Raw genomic sequence first — 19064 nt, 5'->3', positions numbered from 1 at the left:
TTCACTTTACATCACAATTACAGTCTTCTCATTCTCGACCGATATTTAAACTCAGTCATTTAGCTGAATTCATATTTACTCTATAATTACTCAGCTTGAATATTCTTCACCTGTTAAATACTTATGTGAAAAACAACTTTATCTCAAAACGCCACAGAGCGATCGTGATAAAAGCTAACTTCAGTTCACTGGATGAAAAGGTTTCATTGGCTACCGTGCCAAAACACTTTAAGGGCTAATTTTGTCGAGAAATTTTAATCAATAGTTTTGAGAGAAAGCACAGGTATCCCTTAAGTGTGCTAGGTTTCGATCTCCACTTAAAGTGTAATCCAACTCTATCAAGATTAATTACATATTCGTTATTTACACAACGAGTTAACTGTACTGCAATTTGGGAGAGAAGAAGGGTAATAAAATGTATTCAGTTTCTGTGTTATTATAAGGAGGTATAATTTGTGTTATTAATGTTTCATACACTTTCTTTTTTGAAAACAACAACAAAAGTGAGGATTTAAAAATGATCAGCGAGTCATTTAATTAATAGTTTTTATGAGTCAAAAAACATTTGTTCACCATATACTTCTCATTTCTCTTCTTTATGTTTGGGGCCCGACATGGCCACATGGTTAGGGGCGATCGACTCGTAATCTGATGGTCGAGGGTTCGACGCACCAGGGATACTCGCCCTTTCAGCCGTGGAGGCGTTATAAAGTGTCGTTCAATTCCACTATCCGTTGGTAAAAGAGTAGCCCAAGAGTTGGCGGTGGGTGGTGATGGGCGGCTGCTTTTATGTTTGTTTGTTGTTAAACATAAATCAACACAACAAAACCTAGTTTTTAATGCTAGAAGCTTGCAGCCTTATCTGCTGGGCCACTGAAGGACTTTTTATTATTGAATTTAGATAAATTTATGTGTTTCTTGGGTTTAATTACTCGCTATAACTCCAGCAATATATATACACAAATATTAAAGGAAATTTGATGAAAATGGGCTTGTTTTGTTTGTGTTATTGTTAAGCACGAAGCTCGACAATGGGTTTGTAATCTGTGCTTTTCACATCGCGAGTATCAGAATACGATTTTTAAGGTTATAAGCTTTCAGACTTTCTGCTGAGTCACAGGAGGGTGAGAAGTGATTATCATAACTGAAATAATAAAACAAAGGATACAAGCAGAGCACACAAGTAATTTTATTAGAAACAACAAAATATTTTACATGGAAACGTTGTAAATATTTCGTCGCCGTACATAAAATCAAACTACATGTTTTAAAAATAAAATATATTTAAAAATTTGTTTTGTTTGTTTGTTTGTTTTGGAATTTCGCATAAAGCTACTCGAGGGCTATCTGTGCTAGCCGTCCCTAATTTAGCAGTGTAAGACTAGAGGGAAGGCAGCTAGTCATCATCACCCACCGTCAACTCTTGGGCTACTCTTTTACCAACGAATAGTAGGATTGACCGTAACCTTATAACGCCCCCACGGCTGGGAGGGCGAGCATGTTTAGCGCGACGCGGGCGCGAAAGCGAACCCGCGACCCTCGGACTACGAGTCGCACGCCTTACGCGCTAGGCCATGCCGGGCCATATTAAAAAAAAAAAAAAATACTTGACGAAACACCACAACGTGTGCTCAAGCTTCGTCATCTGCGTCGTAAAAGTTCATATTCAAAGTATTTCATAAATCAGCTCGACGTCTTTAAGATAATTTTTCGTCACACGATTGGTTTTGGTTGTAATTCTTCACATGTGAACTATTGAAAGAAGATAGGAAAAATGTTAGTGAAGTGTGAAAATAGAAGAGATATTTTAGTATCGGTGAGAAAAATAGTGTGAAGTGAAGCTTAAAGTTTTGGCTTATTTTAAGATGTACATACATGAAAGCTTATAGTAAACATGATATTGTTTTTTAACATTATTTCTTTTATAATTATTTTTTCTTATTTAAAAAAAAACAACAGTAACAGCATTCATAATTCAGTAACTAGAGTACTTGTTACAGCTAAGCCTAGCCCAAAGGCACACCACAATCTTAGTTATGTGCAAAATTACACCAGTAATAGTACAAGTTAGTAAATAGGTGCTGAGTTGGCTAATCAGTGTTAGGCTGCATCTGCCTTTGGATTAGGCATTTCAGCAATTGTTGTACTTTATACATTAAAAAAAATATATATTCGTAACTATAGCTTGTATCAGTCCTGTAAACACTGAAAACACTTTTTAAATAGTATGAATTATATTTATAATATGTGCAACTGCATCGAGGTCCATTATAGTGATACACAATGTAGTAGTAGTGGTGCAGCTGATGCAGGTACTGGTAGTAAGGGTGTATAATAAATTATTTGATTTAGATAATAGTGTGAAATCAAGGGAGACTGGAGTGTATGTTGTAATTTGGATAAACAATAGCAATGTATTAAAATTACTTACAATGACTTCAGACCTGATAGTAATAAAAGTAGTGAATTTCACTTCTTATGAGCTTGATTTAACTTGTGATAACGTTAGGTGTTAATATAAAATTTGGAAGTAACTTGTTTTCACTATCATAAAAAAGTGAAACCATGTTACCATAAAATTTATGGTTCTTCTAATTCATCCAGTTACATTTTATTAGTAAGAGGTCTTATCCATGCAATTTTACAAATGCATTTACACTTCAGAGTAAAATAATTTTTGGACTATACTTATGTTCAGAATATTTAACATAAGTTTCACAAATTTCAGAAATTAACAGTTGATAACAAGATACATAGCTAGGACTTTATAACTAACTACCTGAAACTTAAATAGAAATTCTTGAATAAAACGACAGTGTTGTCAATATTCCATAGCACAAAAAAGTCAAAAGAATAATATTGAGTAAAAAAATAAGATGAAGTCATAAGTGATGAGTAAGTATCAGTTTTAATAAGTAGCAAATGAATGCTATGCATTACTGAGTCTAATTGCACTTTCAAATCTCAATACATATCACATTTTTTATTTCTTTATCAAATCACAGTATATCAAATGTAAAACAAATTAATGTTTATTTTATTTGTTCATTCATGGACTTAGTGTCTGTATGTCAATACTAGGGTAACATCATATCAGTTTCTTAATATTACAGTTGTTCATCTAATGATTGATATAGGCTAGAAGGTTTTTAAAGCAAATACAAATATTGCTGAATTAAATGATAGAAGGAAAAAATACATAAACTATAAACAAAACCACAATCATAAATATATTTAAAATTGCTGCCTTACAAAGGTTTGGTCTCGAATACTGCTAATGGCAGCTCATTACATGCGAAATTACCCCTAAGGAAAATAAAGCTATCTTGCATGGACTCTATAACATGTATTTTCAAGATCTTAAGTTTGTGTCCTCTTGTCCCATTATCTTCAGAATATAATGCAAATAAATTAGGATGCCTGATAATTTCCCAGATAATTGTGTACATTTCAATAAGATAACTTTTTTTTTTTAAAGAGAAAATAATCTGAGAGATCTTAACTTATTTCCGTAAGATAGCCTATCCCTTGAATCAACCTAGAATATCCTAAAAATCTATTGGGTTAACTACTGTCAATGTAAATGATAAGTGATTTATTCACTGCTGTACTAAGTTTTGTTTTTTAGCTTATACTTTTGGGTTGCTTTCCATTTATATTATATATGTGATCGAAATATTTTAACAACTTGTAAATTAATTCAAATTATTCCTTAATGCCTCAATGCCCTTAACATAGCAGCAATATGCAAGATTTTAATGTATTTAAGAAAATTTACAAATTTAGTATGTTTAAGTTAATCTTAATAAAGCAAGCTCTGCATTTATGGTGTGTCTTTCAGAACATCTTGGAAGTTGCAGGCAAACCCACAATTTTCAAACATAACTTATCTCTGGTATCTGTCATAGCTTGTAAATTCCACTTTACTATTTGTGAACTAAATCTAACCATACTGAAGTATTGTATGTTTTTAATTTCCCTTTTCCAATCTACCTGTCCAGTCATTGTATATCTAACTAAAATTTAGCAGTTTCACATTTTTTATTGAATATTGACTGAAAACATCATTAAGTTAAACCTGATGTAGTTTTAGTCTTGGTTGTAATGAAATAATTCTAAGTTACTTAAATAACTGCTCCAAACTTCTATAAAATCAGAATTCAACTCTTCTACAAAAATGTTGTAATTTAGATGTACAAGTATTTCTAATTTTTTTTTTCTCACAGTTAAGAATACTAGACTTGTTATTTTTATATCCAATAGTACAAATTACCAGATGTTTTGAATATTATCATCATCATAATAGCCTAAAGCTTTAGTTGTATGCATATCAACATATATGATTTTAAATAGAAACATACCAACCACTACATGAAGTAGATTTCCAACAAAAAAAATTACAATTTATTTAACAGTAATTAAATGTTTTTCATAAAGTCCACTTCCACAATGCATATATTTATCATTTTGTAATTTTTAGAGAGATGTTTGATTAATATTGTAGGTATGACTTCAATGTAGAAATGCAATTTGTTTATTCAAGTGGCTGGTTTTTCATTTATTGTGTAGTTTTGCTTGATGATGTAAATATAGAGTTATCTTACAATTTTTTTCTTTTTTCAGATGGCAATCTGAAAATACTTCAAACAGTTTTAGGTTGGGCAAGTGCCCACTCGTAACAGCAGTGGTAGAACCACACTATTAAGAGACAAATTTTCATCTGTAGATTATGGAGACAAGGATTTTTTGCTGGGGAAGTGCTGTCAGTGGGGAACTTGGATTAGGAGGAATTGAAGAAGATCATATAGTTAGTCCAAGAAGAGTTTCTAATGTTCCTGAAGAGAAAGGTGTGCAAGACATTGCTTGTGGTAAAAAACATACGCTGGTTCTCCTACAAGATGGAACCCTCTTTAGTTGTGGGAATAATGACATGGGTCAGTTGGGGCATACAAAGTCACGAAGCAGACTGAGTGAGTTTGCTAAAAATATAATTTAAGTATATGTATTTATTTGATTTGTGTGTTATACAAACAATCATTGATAACTAAAAGATTTTAAGAAGAAAATTGTGTTATTTTTCATTTTGTAAGGTGATGCTAAACTATTAGAAATACAATAAATAAATACAGGGGTAGAAATAATAAAATAAAATTACATTTATTCAAGGTAAAGCTATCAGGAAGATCACATTCCCTCATGAATTTTTTTTTTCTACATATATTAAATCCATGCGCTATGCTCACTTTCATTGCTCGTAAGTAAAGAAATACAGGTGGACCATGTATTAATGATTGAGAAACCAACTAAAAAATGAAATAACTCAAGTAAAGTAACCTTACTTGGGAATGCAGGAATATAATATTTCAATTCTGAGGAAAACTGATGAATTGGATTTAAAATCTTGATAGCTGTATTCATGCCTTTAGAAGTTAAAGGTGTTTTATGAATCACAATGCAGTGATATTGATCATTTTGGTTTCTTTTAGATGTTTATTTATATGAAAAATTTAGTATTATGTTTAAAATATTTAACATATACATTGGTAAAATTAAATATTGATCTTATAACATTTTTCCTCATGTATTGTTCATGGTTAATGGTAGTTATTTAATTGCAGGTTATGTTCAAAAGAAAAATTATATATATTGTAATTTTTTTGCATTTTGAACCTGCAGATTTATGTTTAATAAAAATAGTAAAGTTTACTAGTAATGAATACAACAGCATTGAGTTAGTTGTTGTTACAGTGTTAATTAGAATTCATAACAAACCACTAAAATTGTTTGTATATTTTTTACTTGAAAGCCAAAGTGAAGGCTTTAGAGCCTCATGTCATCAAGCACCTAGCCTGTGGAGAGGCTCACAGCTTAGCAGTAAGTGAGGCTGGTCAAGTTTTTGCATGGGGTTGTGCAAGTTCTGGGCAGTTAGGTTTGGAACATGAAGGAGACCATTTGCCTTTTCCAAGGTATAATATTGCAGCTTATAAGAATTTTCAATTAATTATTTTTTAAGTTTGTATAAATACATTTTGTTTTCTTAAAACTACATTTTTAATATAACATACATATTTCAATATTCTTATTTTAGCTTAGTATTCTTGGTCTGTTTATTACATTGTACCATTAAATTTAAATTTATACATATACACTAAACTTTCTTCACAGTATTTCTTTGTGGAGAATTTTAAAATTTGAACTGGAGCATTCATGCTTTTCTTACTTAAACTGCAATATTTATGGCCATTTCCATTTAATATTTGATTTTATTGTGAAGCCATATAACACCTCCTTATCAGACTTTTAATAAAGGTTAAATATATTATCATATTTAGTATTATTTATTTTAAAACATGTTTAACTGCATTTGAATGAAAATTTACTGTAAATAACTTAAGTTCTCAAACTTTTGTACACATTTTCCAGATGTGATGAGCAATTTATCAGATGCTGTAAACACCTGAAAGATTACATGTGTACCCTCAAAAAAAAAAAAAAAGAACTGAAGTATTACGATATTGTGTTTGTGTATAGGCCTGGCATGGCCAGGTAGTTAGGGGTGCTTGACCCACAATCTTAGAGTCTTGGGTTCAAATCCCTGCCGTATGGCAATATTTGGTATTAAATATGCTCATTCTTTTGGCTGTGGGAGCAATATAATGCAACGGTTACTCCCACTATTCATTAGTAAGAGAGTAACCCAAGAATTGGTAGTGGGTGATAATGACTAGTTGCCTTCCTTCTAGTCTGCTAATTAGGTGCAGCTAGTGCAGGTAACCCTTGTATGGCTTTGTGCGAAATTGAAAACAAACAATACGATATTGTGTGATGACAAGACAACACAGTTATGAAGACAGTATTAAAATAAAGTAAGAATAAGTAACAAAATAATTAAAGAAAAATTATTAATCTCAGAGTGGTAACATCAGAGAATAATATACACAATCCTATAGTTATTAGCATATAACATTAAAAAATCACATCTCTAATTTCAGGATCGGACAGTGATATGTCATCTTCATGCATCATAGATTGATAGTACTGACTTGCATTGTTTTTAAGCCAAAGCTTTTTGTTACAGGTTATTGTAATTTCTTGACAGCCCCTCGATGTGGATTCCTGTATCTAGTGAGGGGACCTCCCAGAGAAGGCACTGTACTTTCAGTTTACCTCCTCTGGGATCTAAATATCTACCTGTGTGTTTGCTGTGCATTGTGACCTGTGAAGGGGAGGAGAGGATCGTGGTGGTTGAGGGGACCAACTCCAACACATTGCTTTGGCTTTGAATACCTGTAGATGGTCGGTCTTGGGGTTCCCCCTCCCCCCGAGATCAATTGGCTAGTCCATTTGGGCCAGGGTCAACTGAGTGCCAGCCAAGAATGTCCTCAACAGGTGTAGTGGACATTATGTCTAATATTGGTGTTTGGGTATAGTGCTCATGAAACCCTGGCGTCTCTGCAGTGACCTTATATGGCACTGTTGTGGGTCCCCTCGTAGGGCTCCATGGTGGGTGGAGTCAGTAGGCACCGAAATATTCTTTTTTTATTGTGGATATTTCTCAAATGACAAAAAATAAACAAGCATGACAGCATAGAGAAAAATCCGACTCCTAGCAAACGACTGCGCATTGACTCTGTATGGTTAAACTCGCAACTTGAATCTGTCCTGCAATTTTTAATTATACATTCTTTAACTGAAAAACCTTTAGATGTCTCCATTTTTTATTCAGAATGGTTTAGAAGGGCTTGCTGGCTCTCCTAAATTGGTCAAAAAATTACGCTCTGGGGACGTTTTAGTGGAAACAGCTTCATCACAACACTCCAAACTCCTCTTGAAATCAAAGGCCATTGGGGATATACCCATTGAGGTTACCCCTCATTTTACTTTGAAATCTTCCAGAGGAGTTATAGTTGAGAGAGATTTAAAGACCATTGCAGAGTCAGAGATTTTCCCAGGTTTCACCAGCCAAGATGTTACAGCCACATGCCTAATTTATGCTTGTATAGATGGGATTATAGAGCTGACAAATGTTCTAATATTAACATTTACAACATCATGTTCTTCCACCACAATCAAGAAAGAATATCTGAATTGTAAGGTACGGTCTTATATTCCTAACCCTGTTAGATGTTTTCATTGTCAACGATTTGATCATTTGAAAACATCTTGCTGTGGTACCTTGACATGTGCCCATTGTGCTGGCAAAGGCCATGATGCCTTTGAATGCCAGTTTGAATTGCACTGTATTAACTGTAATGATTCACATCCTTCCCATTTTACTTCTTGCCCTAAATGGGTAGAAGAGTAAGAAGTACAATGTCTAAAGACAGTTCACAATATTACTTATCCAGAGGCTCGGAAATTACTCTTTCCAATTTCATCTTGGACTTATGCTGCTGTAATCCTTTCCACTACTACAGTAGGAGACCAGACACACCTTTCCATGCCTCTTACAGAATCCTTACCAGTGTATCTAAATCTAGTACCTTCCAAAATCAGCAAAGTTAACAAATCAGTATATACTTCTATCTCTGTCTCTACCACATCTTCCAGTCATTGCCCAACTTCACCTTGTTCAAGCCCAGGTGGTTGCATGGGGTCCTCCTCTCTTGACACCACAAAAACTAAATAAACCATTCATTCATTACCTCAATCACTGGAATGTATGTCTACAAACATTGACCTGCCTATTTGATCCAGAGCAGGATCATTAGAGAGTGACCGACCCACATTTAGTAAAGAAAAAAGCATGGTTGCAAGCAGAAGATCTCCTTGCCATATTGTCGTCCAAAATAAATAAAAATGGCCATGCTAATCCAATGGAACTGTTGAGGTTTTCAATCAAATGTGAATGACATCAAGAATTTGATTGACTTTGTCTTTCTGTACAGGAAACATTTTTCAAATCTACTAATACAGTCACAATTCGACAACACTCCTTATACCGAAATGATAGGTCATGTGTAGGACAAGGACATGGGGGAGTAGCACTGTTGGTTGATCAACATGTGCCCACCTGGTCATTGTCATTGAATATGCCCTTGGAGGCTGTAGCCATCCGTATCTCCTTGGGCCGTACCATCACTGTTTGCTCTCTGTATATTACCCCTGGAAAAAAATTATCATCCATCAGACCTACATGCTCTCATTGAGCAACTGCCAACCCCTTTTTAATTTTGGGGATCTTAAAGGGCATAATCCACTCTGGGGTGGTTCTAGTATTGATGTGAGGGGTCGTGCTGTATAGCATATGCTCCTGAATCACAACCTGTCTCTCTTCAGTACTGGCTCTTACACTTATTTTCATGCACCCAGTCAGTCATTTACTGCTATAGATCTTTCTATTTGCTCCCCTTTACTTATTACTTGCTTTTTTTGACATCAATCCATGGGGTAGTGATCATTTTCCTATCATGTTAAGAGAAATTGCCTGTGGTCAATTACACCTGACCCGTGTGCTTCAGTAGAAGTTGGAACTTGATCCTGCCGTCTTATGTAATTCATCAATAGATGATTGTGTAGCAACAGTAACTATGTATTGTCCAAGTAGTTGCTCAGTGCATCCGCAAAACCTCGACATCTTTCCCACAGCATCCCTACCCTTGGTGAAATTCTGCTTGTTTTATAACAAGAAAAGCTCAGAAACATGCTTGAGATACATTTCATAGATATACCCTGCTTCCAAACTACATTGCTTTTCAGCAAGCCCGTGCTCAGCAAGTTAGATTTCAAAGCCAGAAGGAATCTTGATTTGAATACACCTCCAGCCTTTCTTCAACCACCTGTTCAAAAGTCATATGGGACAAGATCCAGAAGTTGAGTGGACAGTATACTTTCGTCCCCCTCTCTATCTTAATATTCAATGGTCATGAAGTTTCTGATGCTCAGAGTATTGCCAATACTTTTGGTGAATGTTTCTCTCATGTATTTAGCTCTTGAAACTCATCCCCTTCCTTCTTAGCTATTAAAACACGAGTTGACCATCTGCCTCTTTCCTTTTCGACTGATCATCCCACTGGTTGAATTCAAACTTGTGCTTCATCAGTCTGGCAATATATCAGTTGGACCTGATGATATACATTATGAGATGTTACACCACCATTCTCCTGCCTCTCTTACTATTCTCCTGGTTGTTTTTAACTGAATGTAGCAGGAGAATGTCTTTCCTGATGCTTGGCATCAAGCTATTGTACTTCCTATTCTTAAACCTGGCAAGGATTAAAAGATTTCTTCGATTTACCGTCCCATTTCCTTGACGAGTTGTCTCAGTAAGACCTTAGAGAGGATGATTAATGCTTGTCTTGTTTGGTTCCTTGAATCAAACAACCTTCTCTCACTCACTCAGTGTTGGTTTCAAAGACAATGTTCCATGATAGACCACTTAATTTGCCTTGAAATATCAGTTAGAGAAGCCTTTTTGAAGCGACATCATCTTGTTTCTATTTTTTCTGTTTAGAGTAAGCTTGTGATACAACATGGAGACATGGCATCTTGCAAGACCTTCACTCATATGGATTGCATGGCAGTTTGCCACTTTTTATTAGGCATTTTTTAATGAACTGTTAATTCCAGGTCCATTTGGGCTCAACACTTTCTCAGGGCTGTGTTCTAAGTGTCACACTTTTCATTATAAAGATTAATGCTATCAGTGAACAGCTACCCCTTACAGTGGCAAATGGTCTTTTCATTGATGACTTTCACATCTCATGTTAGTTATCAAACATGAGGTTTAGTGAGTGGTAGCTACAAACTGCAATCAGTCATATACTTAACTGAACTACAGCAAATGGTTTTCAATTCTCTCTCCCTAAAACTGCTTGTGTACATTTTTGCCACCAACAGGATATTATTCCAGACTCAGAACTTTGTATTGATGATGTTGTACTTCCTGTCGTCCCTGAGGCAAAGTTCTTAGGTCTTATATTTGACTGTAAATTAAACTTAATTTCTCATATCAAGCAACTTCATGTCAAATGTATAAGAGCACTGAACATCCTGCATGTCCTCTTTTCCACCTCTTGGGGAGCGGATCGATACTCCATGCTTAAAATTTATTGTGCCCTTATCCAATCTAAACTTGACTATGGGTCTATGGTTTATGGTTCTGTCAGAACCTCAACACTGAAAATGTTGGATCCTATTCACCATCAGGGGCTTCAGCTTTGCATTGAGGCCTTTTATACTTCTCCAGTCCAAAGTTTGTACGTGGAGTCCCATGAACCCCCTCTGTATATTCACCGTTTGCAACTGTCTCTTATGTATGCTTCCAAACTTTGCTCTTTAATACAGCATCCTACTTGGGGTTGCACTTTCCATCCTCAGTGGGCCACACTTTTTTATAATAGAACATCTGCTACTGTTCCTTTTAGCCTTTGTATTCAGGCACAATCAGAAAAATTGGATTTATCTTTGAATAGCAGAGCAGTATCCACAAATTGGCCTCTTATGCCATAGCTAATTACTGTCCCCAACTGTGACCTATCTTTGAGTCATCTGAGGAAAGCAGATACTACTGATTGGAAATATCACTCTTTATTTGCTGAATATCTTTCAAACGATCCATCCATTGCCATGTATACAGATGGTTCAAAATCAGGTGACTCTCTAGGCTCTGCCATGGTTTGTTACAGTTTGGTTGTAGCACACAGAATCCCCTCTACTGTTCACTGCCAAATTGTGTGCTATTTCTCTTGCCCTGAATCATATTAAAACTGTGTAATATATTAATTGCACTGTCTATACTGATTCACTCAGCTTTCTATTGGCCCTGACATCATTCCATGTTCCCCTTAGTGTGGATTCCTGTACATGGTGAGGGGACTTTCCAGGGAAGGTTCTGTTCTTTCAGTTTACCCTCTCTGGGATCTAAACATTCATTCACGTGTTTGCCGTGCATGGTAACCCATGAAGGGGAGGAAAGGATCCTGGTGTTTGAGGGGTCCAACCCTAACACACCACTTTGGCCTTGAATTCCTGTAGACGGGCAGTCTTGGAGTGGTCCCCCTTAGGTCAATCAACCAGTCCAATTGGGCTAAAGTCAACCAAGTACCAGTGTTGGATGTTCTTAACAGTTATTGTGGACATTGTATCTGATGCTGGTGTTTGAGTATAGTGCTCACGAAACTCTGGCTTTGCTGCAGTGTCCTTGTTTGACATTGTAGTGCATCCCTTTGTAGGACTCCATGGTAGGTGGGGTCAGTGGGCACTAAAATTTCCCTTTCTTTATTATGGATACTCCAATTAAAAAGCTGAATAAAATAGTGAAAAAAAACAGTATATAGGTAAACGACCATGTCTTCAAGATCCTGAGCATCTTACCTTACCATCTGTACCACCTGTTGTACCTCATTTTCTTGTATTGCATTCACTTTCAGAGAAACGTTTAAGGCAAATGTCTCCCTTTTTCATTCAGAAGGGACTAGAGGGACTTGCTGGCTCTCTAAAGTCAGTAAAGAAGCTTTGATATGGTGACATATGTGGAAACATCCACACCTCAACACAGTGTATTCCTCTTGCATTCAAAGGCCATTGGGGATATATCTGTTGAGGTTACACCTCATGCTACTTTGAATTAATCATGAGGAGTATTATTGTTGAGAGGGATTTGAAGAATATCCCAGAGTCAGAGATTCTTGCTGGTTTCTCCACCCAAGGAGTTTCTGCAGTGAGGCATATATCCCCTCACAAAGATGGAATTATGGTGCTGACCAATTTCCTCATTCTCACATTCATGCCACCATCAAGGCAGGTTATCTTAATTGCATTGCAGAGTACAGCCATACATTCCAAACCCTCTCTGATGTTTCCAGTGTCAGCAGTTCGGTCACTTGAAGACATCATGTCGTGTGCTCGTTGCAGCAGCAAGGACCATGATACCTACAAGTGTGAAACGGACCCTCATTGCATCAGTTGGAATGGCTCTCACCCATTCTACATTTGCTCTTGCTCTAAATGATTGGATGAAAAAGAGGTGCAGCGTTTAAAAACGATTCATAACGTTACTTATCCTGAGGCTCGAAAATTTCTGTCCACCACCTCATCTCGGATGTATACTGGTGTACTTCATTCCACAACTACATTGGGAGTGCAGACAGATCTCTCTGTGCCTCAAAAAGAATCATTCTCCAAACAAATGGAAAGTCTTTTAACCTCCATGGTTAGAGAAGATGATGAATCAACGTCAACACCTATCTCTGCCCCTTACATACATTCCAACAAACCCCAAGATCCACATCCTTTGATTCCAGGTACAGGCATTTTCTTGGGTACATCTTCTTCTCCCACCCCATGATGTAAAACAATCATTTGTTCATGTCCTAAGTCTCTGGAATCCTGTTCCAACAGCAAAGACCTGTCCAATCGACCCAGGGCAGGATCCATGGAGGTTGATAGACCTCCCTTGTCCAGTAAGGAAAAAAGATGTGGTTGTAAACAGAAGGGTTCTCCACCCAATTTGTCGACACATAAATAAAAAAGGTCACCCTGATACAATGGAACTGTCGAGATTTACGTTCTAATCTGGATTGCTTCCTGCTATCCTGCATGTCTTTCCTTACAGGAAACATTTCTGAAACCTGCTGATACAGTCAAATTTTGGCGATTTTGTTTGTACAAAAATTATAGGCTGTGTGATGGACGAGTGCATGGAGGGGTGGCATTGTTGGTTAATCAGTACGTTCCCACCCTGTCTTTGCCACTCGACACACCCTTGGAGGCCATAGCCATCTGTGTTTCCTTTGGTCATACTATCACTGTTTGTTCTTTTTACATGTCATTTGGAGAGATATGATCAATCAGACCTTGATGCTCTCATTGAACAGTTGCCATTTCCCTTTTTCATCCTGGGGGACTTTAATGGAAATTATCCCCTCTGGGGAAGTGCTGATATTGATAGGAAGAGTCGCTTTGTAGAGTGTATGCTCTCTGATCATAACCTTTCTCTTTTCAATTCTGGTTCTTCTACTTATTTCCATGCACCTAGTCAGTCCTTTACTGCTATTGATCTCTCAATTTGCTCCCCTTCATTATTCTCCATTTTTTCATGGAGGGTTGACAATGATCCATGAGGCAGTGATAATTTTCCTATAATTTTGTGAGACTGGCCATGGTCGATGCCACTCGACCCGTATGCCCCGGTGAAGTTGATCAGGCAAACTGGCCTTCTTTCACTGCTCTCACAGAACTTGATCCTGCCATCATCTGTCAGCCATTAATAGATGACTGTGTGGCAGCAGTAACTGACTGTGTTAGTTACAAGCAGCTCTTCAATATATTCCTAAAACCTTGACACGTTTTTGCTGTATTCTCATCCATGGTGGAATTCTGCCTGCCACATGGCACAGAAGGCTCAAAAACGGGCCTGGGATACTTTCCGTAGATATCCCACACTCTCGAACCGTATTGCTTTCCTCGGGCCAGTGCACATGCTCGGTGGGTAAGACGCCAAAGCCAGAAGGAATCTTGGATTAAGTTCACAACTGGCATATCTTCTACCACTAGTTCCAAAGTCATATGGGACAAGATTTGAAAGGTATGTGGGCAATTTAATTCTGTCTTCCTCTCGATCTTGCTTTCTGATGGCCAGGAAGTAACTGATACCTGGAGCATCTCTGATACTCTAAGTGAAAGCTTTTGCTGGGTATCTAGCACTTCTGCTTCTTCTTCCACCTTCTTAGCCATCAAGACTTGGGCAGAACAATCACCTCTTTTCTATCGAGTTGAATTTCTCTATGACTGAAATCATTCCTTTACACTGGTGGAACTCCAACTGGCCCTTCATTGATCTGGCAGCACATTGGTTGAACCTGATGATATACATTATGACATGCTAAGCCATGTATTTCCTGCTTCTCTTGCTATTCTTCTAATTGTTTTCAACTGGATCTGGCAGGAGAATGTTTTTCCTGATGCCTTGTGCCAGGCTATTCTCCTACCTTTCTCTAAGCCTGGGAAGGATCCCAAGATTCTTTCCAACTTCCGGCCAATTGGTTTGATGAACTGTCTCTGTAAGACTTTAGAGAGGTTAATGCTCATTTTATTTGGTTCCTCGAATCAAACAACCTCCTTTTTCCCATCCAGTGTGGGTTTTGACGACAGTACTCCACCAGAGACCACCTGATTCTATTTGAAACTTCAATCAGAGAAAGACTTTCTCAAATGATAACATCTTGTATCGATATTCTTTGACATTGAGAAGGCTTATGATACAACATGGAGGTATGGAGGTGACTCTGTTGGCTTTGCCATGGTTTGTTGTTGTTTGGTAGTTGCACGCAGAATCCCTTCTACAGCTTCTGTGTTCACTGCTAAACTGTATACCATTTCTCTTGCCCTGGATCACATAGAAGCTAAGCAGTAATCAAACTGCACTTTTTATACCGATTTGCTTAGTTCTCTACTGGCCCTGGAGTCGTTTCACATTAGTTCATACCCTGTTCTCGCTGATATTGAAAACTTTCTGGCCCATTTCTCTTTAACATCTGCTTTTCTCCAGTTATTCTGTATACCAGGCCACGTTGGTATTCGCGGGAACAAGCTCGTCTATATCACAGCTAAATCTATTTGCTCTGGTACTACATTGCTGTGCATGTTCTGTACATGGACTATGGTCCTGTATATAAGGTTCAGCTCCATGCCAGCTGGCAGTCGACTTGGAGTGAGCAACGGGAAAACAAGCTTTTCCAACTAAAACCCTATGTTGGATTTTGTCCATCTTGCTTTCGTAAGGATTGGAAAGAGGAAGCTGTTGTTACTGGACTTTGCTTTGGTCACAGTTTTTTTAACTCATCATTTTCTTTTATCTGTAACTGATTTATCAGTGTGTGACACTCAGATTACAATAAGCCACATTTTACTTTCTTGTCGTTGTTACGACTCTCAACAACGGCACCATTTTAAACATGTTCTCTCCCAAGGTTTGTCCATACCATTAAACAGTGTTATTGGTGATGGTGTCACTGTCCACCTTGATAATGTTTTTAGTTTTTTAAAGGCCATTAATCTTTTTAATACCATTTAAGTTTTTTAATTTATACATTATACCTTTTTAATGTGGCTCCCTTTTAAAAATCACAGTTCATCTCGTTCGATTCGAAATTAGAAACTGGCTGTAACATTAAATAACTTGAAACCAGGACTGGAAAGGCCAACTTCAGGTGACTAATGCTGTTGTTTGAACTATCTGTTAGTCATCCTTGCGAGTTATTATTATAATTTTGCTACATGTCTTTTAAAACCTGTAAATTACTTTTCCTTTTTGGCCATAACATCAAATAACTTGGAACCAGGACTGGAAAGGCCAACTTCAAGTGACTAACGGTGGTTTTTGTACTTACCTGTTAGTCTTCCTGGCGAGTTATGATAATTACAGTTATGCTACAGAAAGTCCTTTACAACTTGAATTACTGTAGTTTTTCTTTTAACGTTGTAGACAAGATGTAAACATTGGTTTTATGCTATTTATGTTTTTTTGTAACTTTGTTTTGTTTTACCTTAATTTCCTATTATGAATTTTGCTAAATATACTTTTAACTTTTAACCGGATGTTTGGCACATATAGCCTAGCTGATTTGTGCCATAAAACACTAAATTAACCAACCATCCAACCATTCCATGTTAGTTGCCACCCTATTATTATCAATATCCAAAACAAACTGGTCTATCTCTCTCTATCATCCATCTCTGTCCAGTTTTTTGGATACCAGGTTGTGTTGGTATTCATGGGAATGAGCTAGCTGATAGAGTGGCAAAATCCATTTGCTCTGGTTCTATCACCACAGTACCTGTTCCATACATGGACTATGGTCCAGTTATCAAAACCCGACTGTACACCAGTTGGCAGTCGACCTGGAGTGAGCAAAGAAATAGTAAGCTTTTTCACATCAAGCCTTCTTTAACTTTTTGACCATCTTGTTTCTGTAAAGATTGAAGGAAGGAAGTTGTTTTGGCTTGGCTATGCATTGGTCACAGTTTTATAACTCATCACTTCCTTTTATTTGGTCCTGATGCACCAATGTGTGGTCTGTGTGGCACACAGGTCACAATCATACATATTTTATTATCATGCCATCATCACAACCAAAACTGATGGCTCTATTTGAAACATATCTATAAGGTAGGTTTACCCTTGACATTAGCCAATGTCATAGGTGATACTGGCTGCATCTCTCATGTTTTTTACATTTTTAAGAGCCATTGGTCTTTTTAACTTAATTTAAGGTGTTTATTGGACTATATACTGTTTTAGCATGATTTTTTTTACATACGAGGGCTGTCCAAACAATACGCGGACTGTTTGAATTGCGCGGCTCCAGTTGTTTCCAGGGGAATCTGCTTGGTGTCACTAGGTTTGCACAGATCAGCTGATTACAACACCATTTCTTGATTGCAGATATCTTCATTTGTGTATTAGCTATGAGGTTTTAAGTGAAGTGCGATTTTTTCATTTGGCGGATTTCAGAATGAATGACCTGAAGGAGCAACGACTTGCTGTGAAATTTTGTGTTAAACTTGGAAAATCTGCGACTGAAACTTTTGCTATGCTTAACACGGCTTACGGTAATGTTGTTATGAAGTGTATGGCATGTTTCAAGTGGCATGAACGTTTTAAGGATGGTCGACAGTCCATTGAAGATGATGAGCATCCTGGACGTCCTTCCACGTCAACTGACGACACACACGTTGACAAAATCAACACCCTGGTGCGGGCAAATCGACGTCTGACTGTCAGGGAGCTTGCTGAAGAGTGTGGGATATCAGTTGGATGTTATTACGAGATTTAGACCGAAAAATTGAAGATGCACTGCGTTGCTGCGAAATTCAGCCTTCAGAACTCGTGAGTTTTTGACCAAACACTCGATCACTGTTCTTCCCCACCCCCCCTACTCACCTGACCTTGCTCCTTGCGATTTTGTCTTGTTCCCCAAACTCAAAAGACCCTTGAAAGGAAGAAGATTTGGGACGATTCCCGAGATTAAGGCAAATGCGACGAAGGAGCTGGAGGACATTACAAAAGAAGCGTACCAGGACTGTTTCAACAAGGGGAAACACCATTGGGATAAGTGTGTGCATTAGGGAGGAGAGTTCTTTGAAGGGGTCCCAGATCTGTAACTTTTAAATAAAGTACATTTTGTTTTATGACGTCAGTCCGCGTATTTTTTGAACAGACCTCGTATTTTACTTTTATTTTGACCTGAACCCAGGACTGGGAAGGTCAACTTCATGTGACTGACAACACGTTTGAACTTAATGTTTCAGTCTTCCTGGTGGGTCTTAATTTTACATATTTTTACCTTAATTTCTATATACCATTATAGTATACTACACCTTGTTTGGCACAGATAGCCTAGTAGCTTTATGCCAATAAACATGAAATATCTACCTATCTATCTTCTCGTGACAGTCTTTTGTAACTTGGGAAGGGGAGATCTGTTGGTAGATTAGATCACTGGTTATAAGCTTCATGGATTGTAACTTAATACTCAGTTGGTGTTAGTTCTGATAAGTAGACTTGTCAGTGTATGTACCATTAATTTTACTTAACTGGTTATTAATTTAAAAATTGTCATCTACCAGGATGGAACTGTCACTTTTAATTCTGCATTGAGCTTTGCATAAGTGTTTTGGTTGACATGCATCTAATGCATTCTTAGTTACGTATTAAACTGTTAACTGCTCTCATATGCTTTACTTTAACAACATAGTTTTTTTAATGCTATTTTGTGTAGCTAGTGTCTCTCTGTTGACAGTTGCTATACTCTTAATCCATAAAACATTGCCTGTAATTAATTGTACTTGCTCATTGTAATAGTACTATGAGGCCAAACAAGGATGAACTGTAAATTGTTTAATCCTAGGTTTACCACATATAATCTAAGCATTACACTTTTTCATCATCATAAAACAAAATGTGGCATGCAGGAAGTTATAAAAACATTATATGTTGTGTATACATATACATAATTATCCAAACATAAGTTATAAAGTAGTAAAGCTCTTCTCCATGAAAATGGCTGTCTCAGACAGAGAAAACATGTTAAGAGAATCAAACCTCTGTTGCTAGCACACCT

At 37.0% G+C, this 19064-nt stretch overlaps 1 protein-coding gene across 6 annotated transcripts in view; it reads left to right on the top strand.

Moving 5' to 3' along the window:
• Window positions 1-1591: 1591 nt before the first annotated feature.
• Herc4 (HECT and RLD domain containing E3 ubiquitin ligase 4) overlaps window positions 1592-19064 on the top strand; it is a 116158-nt gene continuing 98685 nt past the window's right edge. For 2 of the 6 annotated variants that reach the window (XM_076490487.1, XM_076490485.1), the window contains exons 1-3: window positions 1592-1816; window positions 4624-4970; window positions 5807-5966. In XM_076490487.1, the coding sequence (XP_076346602.1) occupies window positions 4730-4970; window positions 5807-5966 (401 nt within the window). In that variant the 5' untranslated portion in view covers window positions 1592-1816; window positions 4624-4729. The remainder of the gene's footprint in view (window positions 1817-4623; window positions 4971-5806; window positions 5967-19064) is intronic. The other 4 variants (XM_076490489.1, XM_076490486.1, XM_076490488.1 and 1 more) reach the window with 4 other exon arrangements.

The sequence above is a fragment of the Tachypleus tridentatus genome, chromosome 2 (genome assembly GCF_004210375.1).
Source record: "Tachypleus tridentatus isolate NWPU-2018 chromosome 2, ASM421037v1, whole genome shotgun sequence".
Taxonomy (NCBI): Eukaryota; Metazoa; Arthropoda; class Merostomata; order Xiphosura; family Limulidae; genus Tachypleus; species Tachypleus tridentatus.
This window is presented reverse-complemented; position numbering and strand designations above follow the sequence as displayed.